The sequence below is a fragment of the Notamacropus eugenii genome, chromosome 1 (genome assembly GCF_028372415.1).
Source record: "Notamacropus eugenii isolate mMacEug1 chromosome 1, mMacEug1.pri_v2, whole genome shotgun sequence".
Taxonomy (NCBI): Eukaryota; Metazoa; Chordata; class Mammalia; order Diprotodontia; family Macropodidae; genus Notamacropus; species Notamacropus eugenii.
The window spans coordinates 493,068,148-493,081,922 of record NC_092872.1 but is presented as its reverse complement, the minus strand read 5'-3'; the positions used below and the strand labels follow the sequence as shown (position 1 = coordinate 493,081,922).

At 39.1% G+C, this 13,775-nt stretch overlaps 1 protein-coding gene across 1 annotated transcript in view; it reads left to right on the top strand.

The window, feature by feature from the left end:
* The window catches only part of ABCA2 (ATP binding cassette subfamily A member 2), a 71,486-nt gene that overhangs the window by 15,543 nt on the left and 42,168 nt on the right, over window positions 1–13,775 (top strand). The window contains exons 2-3 of the mRNA XM_072633068.1: window positions 11,055–11,148; window positions 13,639–13,750. Of these exons, the coding sequence (XP_072489169.1) occupies window positions 11,055–11,148; window positions 13,639–13,750 (206 nt within the window). The remainder of the gene's footprint in view (window positions 1–11,054; window positions 11,149–13,638; window positions 13,751–13,775) is intronic.

Genomic DNA, 13,775 nt, shown 5'->3' with positions numbered 1-13,775 from the left:
ATCCAACATCCTGTACAAGGAATGGTTCTTTTCTTTTTTTTAAATTCTTTTCATTTTTCTTTAAGCATTTCCCAATTACACGTAAATTTTTTTAGCACCCATTTTTTTAAAATTTTGTGTTCTAAATTCCTTTCTTTCCTCTTGCCTCTCTCCCCTCTTTGAGAAAGCAGGTAATTTGATATTGATATACATGTGGAACCATGCAAAACATATTCCCATATTAGCCATGTTGCAAAAGAAAACACAAAATTAAACAATAAAAATGAAAAAAGTTTTGAAAAAAATATACTTCAATCTGCATTCAGAGAATTCATCATTTCCCTTCCTGGAGGGGAATAGTGTTTTTCATCATGAGGCCTTTGGAATTATCTTGGATCATTGTCTTAATCAGAGTAGCTAGGTTTATCATAGTTGATCACCCTTACAATATTGCTGTTACCCCTGGTTCCGCTCACTCACTTTGCATCAGTTCATATAAGTCTTCCCAGGTTTCTCTGAAACAGTGCTGCTCATCACTTCTTATAGCACAATAGTATTCTATTACCATCATATATCACAACTTGTTCAGCCATTCCCCAACTTATGGAAATCCTCTCAATTTCCAATGCTTTGCCACCACTAAAAGAGCTGCTATAAATATTTTTGTACATATAGGTGCTTTTCCCTTGTTTTTGATCTCTTTGGGATATAGACCTAGTCATGGTATTGCTGGGTCAAAGGTATGCACAGTTTTATAGCCCTTTGAGCATCATTTCAAATTATTCTCCAAAATGGCTGGACTACTTCACAAGTCCACCAACCATGTATAAGTGTCCTAAATTTTCTACATGACCTCCAACGTATTTTGTTCCTTTTTTTGTCATGTTGGCCAGTCTGGTTGGTATGAGGCAGTCTCTCAGAGGTGTTTGAATTTTCATTTATCTAATCAGTAGTGATTTAGAGCATTTTTATGTGACTATTGATAACTTTGATTTCTTCTTCTGAAAACTGCCTGTTCGTATCCTTTGACTATTTATCAACTGGGGAATAGCTCTTATTCTTATAAATTTGACATAGTTCCCTATGGATTTGAGAAATAAAGCCTTTATCAGGGAAACTTGCTGTAAAATTAGTTTCCCAGTTTTGTCTTTTCCTTCTAATTTTGGCTGCATTGATTTGGTTTGTACAAAAAATTTTTAATTTCATGTAATCAAAATTGTCCATTTGACTTCCTACGATCCTCTTTATCTCTTGTTTGGTCATAAACTTTTCCCTTTCCTATAGATCTTACAGGTAACTTTTTCCATGTTCCCCTGATTTGTTTATGATATCACCATGTGTGTTTTAATCATGTACCCATTTTGACCTTATTTTGATATACGGTGTGAGATCTTGATCCATGCCTACTTGCTGTCAAACTGCTTTCTAGTTTTCCTAGCAACTTGTATCAAATGTATTCTTACCCCAAAAGCTTAGATCTTTGGACTTGTCAAACACTGGATTTCTATGGGAATTTACTACTGCGTACCAAATCTATTCCACTAATCCACGACTCTGTTTCTTAATCAGTATCAGATTGTTTTAATAATTAACACTTTGTATATAGTTTAAAATCTGGTACTGCTAGGCCACCTTCCTTACCATTTTTTTCATTGATTTTCTTGATATTCTTCACCTTTTTTTTCTTTCAGGTCAATTTTATTGCTATTTTTTCTAGCTCTATAAAATAACATTTTGATAGTTTGATTGGTATGGCACTGAAATAAGTAAATCAACTTAGGTAGAATTGTCATTTTTATTACATATGGCATACCCATGAACAGTTAATATTTTCCCAGTTGTTTAGATCTGTATTTGTGTGAAAAGTGTTTTGTAATTGTGTTCATATAATCCCTGGGTTTCTCTTGGGAGGTAGATTTCCAAGTATTTTATATTGTCCGCAGTTATTTTAAATTAACTTTCTGTATCTCTTGCTGCTGCTAGGCTTTGTCAGAAGTCTATAGAGATGCTGATGATTTATGTGGTTTTGTTTTATATCCTGCAACTTCACTGCAGTTGTTAATTATTTCAACTAGTTTTTTTTAGTTGATTTTCTAAGTATACCATCATATCATCTTCAAAGAGTGATAATTTTGCTTCTTCATTGCCTATTTTTATTTCTTCAATTTGGTTTTGTTATCTTATTGTCCTTGTTTCACTCCTGATATTTTTGGGAAGGCTTCAAGTTTATCCCTGTTATAGATAATGCTTGCTCTAGATTTTAGGTAGATATTGCTTCTCATTTTAAGAAAAGCTCCATTTATTTCTAGGCTTTCAGTGTTTTTTAATTTAAGGAATGGATGTTTTTTGTCAAAGGCTTTTTCTGCATCTATTGAGATAATCATGTGATTTTTGTTTTTTTTTTATTATTGATGTGGTCAATTTTGCTAATAGTGAACCAATCTTACATTCCTACTATACATCCCACCTGATCATAGCATATGATCTTCATGATATATTTGTGTAATCTTCTTGATAGTATTTCATTTAAAATATTTGCATTGATATTAATTAAGGAAATTGTCCTATAGTTTCTTTCTCTGTTTTTCTCTCATTTAGGTATCAAAACCATATTTGTGTCATAAAAGGAATTTGATAGGACTCCTTCTTTATCTATTTTTTTCAGATAGTTTATGTAGTATTGGAATGAATTGTCCTTAAATGTTTTATAAAATGTACTTGTAAATCTGTCTGATCGTGAGGATTTTTTCTTAGGAAGCTCACTGATGACTTGTTCAACTTATTTTTTCTAAGATAAAGTTATTTAAGTATTCTATTTCCTCATTGGTTAATCTGAGAAGTTTATATTTTCATAAGTATTTATCCATTTCAGTTAGATTATCAGTTTTACTGGCATATAATTGGGTAAAATAACGCCTAATAATTCCTTTAATTTTATCATCATTGGTGGTGTGTTCATCCTTTTCATTTTTGATATTAATAATTTGGTTTTCTTTTTTCTTTTTTTAAATCAAATTAACCAGTGGCCTATCTATTTTATTTTTTCATAAACCTATCTCCTAGTTTTATTTATTAGTTCAATAATTTTTTTACTTTCAATTTTATTACTCCCCCCTCTGATTTTCAAGATGTCCATTTTGGTGTTTAGTTGAGGATTTTAAATTTGTTCTTTTCCTAGTTTTTTTAGTTTCATACTCAATTCATTTGTCTGTCTCTCTTTTATTGATAGAAACATTTAGAGATATATATATTTCCCCCTAAGTACTGCTTTGGCTGCATCCCACAAATTTTGAAATGTTGTCTCATCATTCTCTTTAATGAAATTATAATTGTTTCTTTGATTTGTTCTTTGACTCACTCATTCTTTAAGATCAGGTGATTTAGTTTTCAGTTAACTTTTAGTCTATGCATCCACGGCCCTTTATTAAATGTAACTTTTATCACATTGTGGTCTGAAAAAGATGCATTTTATATTTCTACTTTTCTTCATTTGGTTGTGAGATTTTTATGTTCTAACACATGGTCAGTTTTTGTGAAGATACCATGTATAGCACAGAAAAAGGCATCCTTCTTTATATTCCTATTCAGTTTTCTCCAGAGTTCTGTCATATCTAACTTTTCTGAGATTTTATTCATCTCCTTGCTTGTTTTCTTATTTACTTTGTGGTTATATTTATCTGGATCTGAGAGGGGAAACTTAAGTCAACTACTAGTTTTAATGTCTGTTCCTATAGCTGACATAACTTTTCCTTTAAAAATTTGGCTGCCATGCCATTTGGTGCATATATGTTTAGTAATGATATTACTTTACTCTCTGTGATTCCTTTCAGCAAGAGATAGTTTCCCTGCTTATGTCTTTTGTTTTTGCTTTTGCTTTGTCTGAGATCGTGATTGCTACCCCTGCCTTTTTTACTTCAGTTAAAACATAATAGATTCTGCTACATCCCCTTATTTTAATTCCATGTGTGTCTGTCTGTTTCAAGTGTGTTTCTTGCTAGCAACATATTATTGGATTCTGGGTTCTAATCCATTTGGCTATCCACTTCTGTTTTATTAGTGAGTTCATCGTATTCACATTCACAGTTGTGGTTATTAACTGTGCGTTTCCCTTCATCTAGTTTTCTTCTGCTTATCCTCCTCTCTCTCTTTTTATCTTGTCCCTCTTCTAAAGTCTGTTTTGCCCAGGACCAAATAGATTTACAAGTACATTCTATAAAACATTTGAGGACAATTAATTCCAATACTATATAAACTATCTGGAAAAAATAGATAAAGGAGTCCTATCAAATTCCTTTTATGACACAAATATGGTTTTGATTCATTTCATTTCAGGTGGTATTCAGTGGATTCTTTCAGTTTCTTTTTTGCCCCCTGCTTTGAGGACATTGGGGCAGTTTTCCTTGGTAATTTCTTGAAAGATGATGTCTAGGTTCTATCTTTGATCATGACTTTCAGGTAATCTCATAATTCTTAAATCGTCTCTCCTCAATCTGTTTTCCAGGTCAGTTGTTTTTCTTATGAGATATTTCACACTTTCTTTTACTTTTTCATTCTTTTGACTTTGTTTTATTGTTTCTTATCTCATGGATTCGTTAGCTCCCACTTGCTCAATTCTGATTTTTAAGGAATTATTTTCTCCTGTGAATTTTTGTACCTTTTTTTTCTCTTTGAACAATTTTGCTTTTTAAGGAATTTTTTCTTCAGTGAATTTTTGTACTTCTTTTCCCATTTAGCCAGTTTCATTTTTTAAGGTGTTATTTTCTTCAGTATTTTTTGTACCTCTTTTTATCAAACTGTTAATTGTCTTTTCATAATTTCCCTCGTTTTCTTCTTTTATGTATTTTTTTCTATCATTCTTACTTGATTTTGAAAACAATTTTTTTTTTAGATCTTTCAGGAATTCTTGTGTTCAATTTACATTTTTTCCTGAAGCTTTTCTTATAACTGTTTTGACTTCGTCTTGTTCTGAGTTTAGGTCTTGTTCTTCCCAGGCACCATACGAGCTTTTTATGGTCTGGTTCCTTTTTTTGTTGTTTGCTCATTTTTCCAACCTATATTTTGATTTAGAACTTTACGTTAGTGTTGGACTCTTTTCTCCACATTGGGGGCCTTATCTCAAGCTTCAGGCTTTTTCACATTGCTATTTTCAGAGCTACTTCTGAGGGTTTCAAAGTTTTCAGTGCTTCCAAGGTGGTATGATCTGGGGAGAGGTGAGGTCATTGTTTTCCTGGTCTGCACTCTAGTCCTTACCCAGGAAGGGCCTCTGATCCTTTGGGACTGCAGTTAGTACTGCTGCCATGAGACCAAAACAATACTATTCCTCAGGGTCCCTGATCCCTTGGGACCAGAAGTGATACTGTTCCTCTTGGCAGAAAGTTCTCTTCCCCACCCTTGAACTAAGACCCAGAAGTGGGTATAGCTAATGGAACTGCCAAACACTATCAAGCCCCATGTCCAGTGCTAGAGTAGGGCTGCCTTGTAATCTCTTTCTGACCAGTTGCAAGTCCCCTTACCTTCTTTGACTTGAGGAACTCCTGAAACTGCTTGTGTTTCTGTCACTACCACCTAGTTGCACCACTAGTGTTTCATCCACATGGACTTCAAGTCAGCTTCCACCACCAATATCATATTGAGTTGGCTGTCCACTAAACTTCTAGGTCTTTTTCACGCAAACTTTGGCCTAGCTGTATCTCACCCATACTATTCTTATGCATATAACTATGCAAGCATTTCCATTAAATTTCATCTTGTTAGATTTGGCTGATTGTTCAAACCTGATCAGCCTTGTTTTGGGAACCAGTTTCATTTGACTTGTTAGCTTTCAGTTTTTTACAAAAATCTTATTCTTGCTATTTTATAACTTGTTATAATTATTTCTTACATATCCTTACCCTATCCCTTATCTAACAGAGTTTGTGATGAAGATTAAACAAAGAAACAGAAAAAAAGCATTTAACAAAGCCATTGATCATATCTGACAGAATAGGTAATATTCCATACTCATAGTCTCCCATCTCTGCAATAATACAGTTTCTCAGCTCTTCCTTGGTCATTATAATTACACAGTGTTCAATTTCTCTCTCTCTCTCTCTCATTGTTTTTCTCATTTACATTATTGTAATCATTTGGGTACATTGTTTTCCTAGTCCTACTTCCTTCATTCTGCATCAGCTCATTTAAATTTTCTTTTACTTCTCTGAATTCTTTGTTTCTTGTTTTTTGTGGGGCAATAATAATCCATTCATTATATTTATGTACCATAATATGTTTACCATTCACCAAATGTTAGGCATCTTCTTTATTTCCAGTTGTTTGCTTCCATTAAAAGGACTGCTATGAATCTTTGGTAGAGATAGGATCTTTCTTTCTGTCTTTGACTTCCTTAAATACATGACTTGTAATGGGATCTGCAGGTTAAAGGAGATGGATATTTTACTGACTTTTTAAAAATCATAATTCCAAATTTCTTTCCCATCTTTAGAGTTGTTTTTTTTTTGGAGCGGGGAGGCAAGGCAATTGGAGTTAAGTGACTTGCCCAAGGCCTCACAGCTAGTGAGTGTCAAGTGTCTGAAACCCAATTTGAACTCAGGTCCTTCTCACTCCAGTGCCAGTGTTTTATTCACTGTGTCACTTAGCTGTGCCTAGAATTTTTTTTAATGTATTTTTAAAAAAACTGACATGTTCCTGGGATTGAGGCAGTGGAATCAAAAATTGATATATGTGAAAAGCAACATCTGAGGTTTGGAGAAAGCCCTTGGATTGGGAGTCAGAACGAATGGATTCTGGTCCCAGCCATGCCACTTATGATCGAAGTTATGAGATCTTGGATGTTGCTACCCTCTGAGCCTCAGTTTGTAAAACCAGGGAATTAGACTAGATGGTCTCTGAGATCCTTTGCACTTCTGACATTATTTGACTAAGATTTGGCAGCTATGGAGTACTTAAATGCATGGGGGAGAAGGTCTGTATTCAGGGAATTTTCTGACCCTAGGAGGGCAAAGGACAGGGTTCTTATCCAGGAGTCTGTGAACTTTTAAAATATTTTAAAACTGTTTCAATATCCTGTGCCTTATTTTATGCTCTTAAAAAAAATTATTCTGGAAAGAGAGCTGTAGGCTTCATCAAGACTGCCAACAGGTCCATAATACAAAAAGAGTTAAGAACCCTTGGTCTATAATATCTCACACTGTTTATCAAGATAAAGTCAAAATGGGTACATGATTAAGGCATAAATGGTGATATCATAAACAAATTAGGGGAGCATGAAAAAATATACCTGGAAAAGGGAAGTGTTTATTACCAAACAAGAGATAGAGAGGATCATGGGAAGTAAAATGGTTGATTTCGATTACATGAAATTAAAATTTATTTTTGCACAAACTAAGTCAATAAACCCCAAATTAAAAGGAAAATGGGAAACTAAGAAAATAATTTTATAGTAAGATTCTCTGATAAAAGTAATTTCTCACATTTATAGGGAACGAAGTCAAATTTGTAAAAATAGAGCCATTCCCCAGTTGATAAACAGTCAAAGGATATGAATAGAAGGAAAAAATCAAAGTTATCAATAGTCACATAAAAATGCTCTAAATCACTAATAATTAGAGAAATACAAATTTAAAAAACTCAGATACTGGCACACACTCATCTGAATGGCTAACAGTGTGTGTGTGTGTGTGTGTGTGTGTGTGTGTATGTATGTGTGTGTGTGTGTGTGTGTTCATCCTTCATTGCCGAAGAAAACCATGCCATCAGAAAAATAATGACATGACTTGCACTTGACTTTGTTTTGAGTGAGGGAGGGCTGTGCAGGTCACCAGCCTCACTTGTCCTCCAGAACCATCTGAATCCAGTAACCAGATATTCATCAGGATGACTGGAGATGACCCAGGATGAGGCAATTGGGATTAAATGACTTGCCCAAGGTCACACAGTTAGTGAGTGTCAGGTATCTGAGATGAGATTTGAGCTCAGGTCCTCCTGACTCCTGCACTGGTGCTCCATCCACTGCACCACCTAGCTGCCTCATGGATAACATTACAAATAAGAAAAATGACAAATGTTAGAGGGGATGCATTGCTGGTGGAGTTGTGAACTAGTCCAACCATTCTGGAGAACAATTTATAATGATGGCTGAAAAACTATGCATGTTCTTTGACCTAGCAATATCACTACTAGGTCTGTATCCCAAAGAGATCAAAGACAAGGGGAAGGTCCCTATATGTACAAAACTATGTATAGCAGCTCTTTTGTGGTGGCAAAGGATTGGAAATTGAGGGGATGTCAATAAGCTAATGACTGAACAAGTTATGGCATACAATGGTTGTATTGTGCTACAAGAAATGATGAACAGGATGGTTTCAGAAAAACCTAGAAAGATTTATATGAATTGATGCAAAGTGAAGTGAACAGAATCAGGAGAACATTGTACATAGAAATGCAATATTTTTAGGATTATTAACTGTGAAAGACTTAATCACTCTGATCAAAAAAAATGATCCTAAACAATTCCAAAGGACTCATGATGAAAAGTATTATCCATCTTCAGAAAGAGAATTAATGAACTTGCAGATTGAAACATACTTTTTTCCACCTTAATTTTTTTTGCTTTTTTTTTTCAGCACAGGTACTATAGAAACATGTTCTGCTTGATTTCACGTGAATAATCGATATATTGTTTGCCTTTTCAAAGGGGGGCAGAAGGGAGGGAGAGAATTTAGAATTAAAAAAAGAATGTTAAAAAATAACAAAATAAACACCGACAAAAAAATAAAATCTTTAGACATACCATCGGTTCCTATTTCACTGTTCTTTAGACAGTTCTTATTTGACAGCTCTTGTTTGGCCAAGAGCAGTATGGGGTACCAAAATGAGCAAATGCCTCGGTGTCATTAGTTTGGGCTTCTAGGTCTGGCTCTCACACTCACTAGTTGTATGATATTGGGTAGTTCACTTAAATTTATGTTTGTTTTTAAAGTTAAAAAAACAAAAGCAGCCCTGCTCTAGAGTCTGGGGTGTGTGAGCCTTCACTGCCAACACTCTTTGCCCTGTAGTGCTGATCTCTCTTCAGCCTCCTAAGGTCAGAGGTCACTGCTGATCACCCACCCACCTTTCTCTACTGTCTCTGAGCTCAGCTGGGATAATAGTTGGGCTTCTGCCCAAGTTCTTTCACCAGTGAGCACACTTGTAGCCCTGTTGCATTCTCCTTGCAGCAACTAAACTGACCTTTGGTTACCCCCGCAGTGCTGGGAGAACTGTCTCCTGGCACTGCCAGGAGTATGGGCAGCACATGTGTTGTGCGTTGGCAGAGAAAACTGGCTATATCTCTGTCCAGGAGGTATGCAGCTCCCTGTGGCTTCCTAGGAGGAATGTGAACATGGGTGATCCCAGGAATGAGAACTAGCACCGTACTGCCTGGGTCTTGGTTGGGAATATCCATCCCTTTTGTCCAGTGGGGATAACTCCTTCACTCTTTCAAAATCCCCATTCCCATGGATTTCCTTCCTATGGTGACTATTTCTCATGCTGTGTGCTCCAGACTTACTCAGCTGGGCCTTGGCATTCCTTGATGGGTGCCAATTTAAATAGCAGGGCACTGCCCACCAATAACTAAGTTATGTCCACAGTACATGCCCTGGGTCATTGCCAAGGCAGCTGGAGCACCTTCCCTTGGCTTCTCCCATAACCCCCCTCTACAACTTTCCCCTGCTGAATCTCCAGCCTTTAAAGGCATCTGTCTCCCTGACCTGGTGCGATCCCCTAGGGTTGGAGAAGATTCCCCTCTGAGAGGGGAGTGGTAGAATTTTGGCTAGGAACCTTGTTATTGGGAGCTACCCATCAGAAAATGATGTATGGTTTTACTGCCCATGCTTCCAGGGCTGGTAAAGAGCCTTCTGTTGGGGAGGGCATCTTGGGAGGGATGTTGGCTAGTGCTGGGGTGTGCAGGGGACAGGGAGCAAAATGTGGGGAGCACAGAGAATAAAATGAGGACAAATTTGAGCAAAAGGAAAGGGCAGGAGCCAAAGGGAAGACCTAAGGCCTGAGCACCATCTCACACATCTATCTGCCTGGGTCCCAGTGGGAGCCCAACCTCAGCTGCCCTTGATTCAATTTAATTAACTTCCACAAGCATTTCTTTCATACTTGCCAAGTACCAGGCAGTGAGCACGGCCTGAAGATAAAAAGACTGAAGTTAAACAGTTTTTACCCTCAAAGAACTTCCTTTCTGTCGAGAAACTTGCTTTTATTGAGTATTAAGTATTATTAAGCTTCTCTATTGAGAAGCTTATGCTTAGGTAAGGGCCCTCAATTCCTCCCTGCTAAAGCACAGAGGAGGCTGGAAAACTTGGATCCTTTTCCTGGTCCATCTCATAGGCTAGTAGATCTGTAGTAGTAAGTGATCTAGTCCAATTTTCTCATTTTACAGATGAAGTTAAATGGGAAGTTAAGTGACTTGCCTAAGGTCACACAGGGAGAATCAGCAACAGGGGTGGAATTTGAACCAAGGTCCTTGGACTCCAGTTGTACTATTGTATATCAAGCAAGTCCAGGTTCCTTTTTGAGTCTTAGCTTCTCTCTTTGTTTCATGGAGAGAACCCGTATTCAGGTTGGAGAGACCCTTTTGAGGGGCCAGTGATATTTGGGGAGAATATTTCTGGAGGTTAGGTAGGGGGGAAGCTTTATTCACATCAAATTAGAGGAGGTGATTGTTCAACTCCTGAATCCTATACTGTTTTCTATGACTTGAAACACCTTCCTCACCTCATAGTTGAAGCATCCTTCCCTTCCCTAGCTCTGTTCAGCCAACATGGAGCTAGGACTATATTACTAGGCAAGGGGGTACTGAGAGCGTTCTCAAGTATCAGAGCAGCTCTGTCCTTGGTTACGTTGAAGCTAAGCTCTGGTTCCAACCCCGCTATCCCACACCCACCCTTACCCCTCAGTGTAACAATCCCAGAGAAGATTTTGTCCTAGATACTCCTTACCCTTCCTTATCTGAATCCTGTATCTTGGACCATGGAGGTAAGGGTTTCTGGAGGTGACTCTTCTTACTTTCCCTATCTCTCTGTCCACAGTGGGTTCTGGCCTTTGAGATCTTCATCCCCCTGGTTCTCTTCTTTATCCTCCTTGGGCTACGACAAAAGAAACCTACCATCTCAGTGAAAGAAGGTGAGGTAGAGGCCATTGGTTGGGGTTGGGGGGAGGGTGCTGGAGAATACCATGGAAAAGGCACTCCAAATCTTGGCTCAGGCACTTGTCACCTCGGTGACTTTAGGTAAGTCATTTAATTACTCTTGGTTTCCTCATTTATAAGATAAAATGGTTGGATAGGGTGAATCTGATGAATCCTATCAATAGGAAGGAGAAAGTATACCCCACTCATAATTTAGCCTACCACAGATCAGGGTAGATGATATATCTGAGAGGGATAAGGGAGTACGGGAGAGAGAGAAGCCTAGGAGGACAGGGAAGGGATTTGGAACAGGGAAAAAAGAAGGGATTGGGGAGGGAAAGATATTCAAGATGGGAGGAGACCCAGGAAAGCCTCGAAGGTGGGGAGAGATGGTGTCTTCATCATGTCTATTCACATAATGGTGTATTTGCATGTCTATTCCATGCATGCACATGTGTGCATGTGTGTGCACACAGGAACTTGTATTTCAGCCTCTCCTCAGCCTGGGCCCAGGTAATGAAGTGGACGTGGCCAGCCAGGCTGCCTGCTGGAGGAGTTGTCTTCGGGTCACCACCATTGGCTTTGCATTCAAGGGCTAAGATGGCCCTGCCTCCGCTTCCTCACCTCCCATTCACCATTTTTTTTTTGTGTTTTTGGCTCTCTTCTCCCCTCTCCCCACCTCCATTCTCTCATGCACGTTCTCTTCTTTTCTTCCTTCTGCATTTCTGTGCCCGTCTGAATCCCTTGCATGACCAGTCTGTAAGTTCCAACCTCTCTCTGCCCCCTTCCCTTCCAATGACCCCCAAAGTAGTCTGAGAAATGGCTGGTAGATTCCTGGCTGCTTTTCTGATTCCTCTTCCTACCCTTCTGTTTGCTCTCCCCTCTTTAGGGCTCTGGGATGACTCTGGTGGGCTGGGTGGGGTATCCCTCTTGGGAAGTCAGGATATTAGACAGTGCTTCCCCCAAGTTAGCTTGGGCACTTGTGCTGCTTGCTGGATCTCATCTTTGCTTCCTGGTTTGTACAGTTTCTTTGTTAACCTCTTGGTTACTCATAGTTTCACCCAAGATTCAAGGAAGACAGACTTTGGGGAGGCAGACCCAATTCTAGGCCTTCTTTGTACTAGGCTCCAACACTGTGCAACTATGTCAGGTCTAGGAGAGCTGGTTCTTCCCCCAGGAAAAGCAATGAAGCAGCAGGAGCCCCAGGGAAGGCAGTGTAGTATTGAAGGAAAGCCTTTAGGTCATTAAAAAATCCTGCCCTGGGACCTTGGATTAGCTATTTCTATCAGTCCCCCAGGGGGAGCATCTCCTTATGCTGGGGTCATGAATCAACCACAGAAGTAGCCAAGCAGTGGACTCTCCAACAGGCCCCAAAGCTAGGCTGGTTCCTTTTCTCTTCCTATCAGGTAATGGGGTAGACATGCCACAGAGAGGTGGGGAAGGGAAGGGGAGTACCCTTGGACATCATGATATCCCAGGCAACAACTTCTGTGCTTGAGCAGTGGAAGGGACCTAAAACTTATGAAAGAGCTGACTCCCTCTTAGGAAGGGCTAGTCTGGGGCTGGGCCTACTTGAGTAGGCCCTCATACCCTTCCCAAATCAGCCCAGTCTCCATTAGGGATTCCCTCTTCCTGGACCCTGATCCCCTGTAACCACAAGCTTCCTGAGGGGCTTAATTGAAATAGCTGTATTTCTCAGGGGAGAGAAAAAAAATTGGGGTAGAAACTTTAGGAGAGATAAGATGATTATTCCCCACACTCCACTGGTATGGATAAGGGCATAGAATAATTACCTGAAAGTAGGGGGAGGGGTGGAAGCTAGAATCCCAAGAGAAGGGATGAGGGCCTTAGTATATATCCTTTGCACACTATCCTAGGGTTAAAGAGAGTTAGTTTTTCCCTTTTACACCCTACCCTCAATTCTTCTTCCCTATTGACTCTGGGGCCTGGCTGGGGGAGGAGTCACAGGCTTCTATTGATAAATTGCATTCACTGCTCAGCTAATTAGCCTGAGAAGTTAGAAGTCACCGTGTACCCCTAGGACATATCTACTGACTGATCCCCCAAGAGCGCAGGATGTCTCCTGTGCTAATTTACATTGGCCGTGCCAAAACAACAGGGTCACTGCCTTTCTGATATCCTTGGGGAGGGTGGACTACCACCTATACTTGGAAGTAAGGGATCCCCTTGGGCCATAAGCCCCTTGACTTCTGACTTGTACTGGCTGTGCTTGAAACAACTTCCTGGCCCCAATCTCTTACTTAACCTGCTGTACTGCTCTGGGCTGGGCATTCTATCTCTTTGTCCCTATCTCTATCTCCTCTCTCTCTTTCTCTCTGTGAGTCTTTCCTCTTTGGCTCTTTTCCCTGATATCTCTCCTCTTTCCTCTGCTCTCTGTTTCTGTTTCTTTCTCTGTGTCTCCTTTTCTCTTTTCTACAAACTCTCACTTCTCCCCTGTCCTCCTCATCTCTCTCCTCCCTTCCTAGCATACTACACAGCATCGCCCCTCACCTCGGCGGGCATCCTGCCTGTTATGCAGTCCCTTTGTCCTGATGGTCAGCGGGATGAATTTGGCTTTCTGCAGTATTCAAATTCCACGTGAGTACCACTGCCAGAGTCTGTG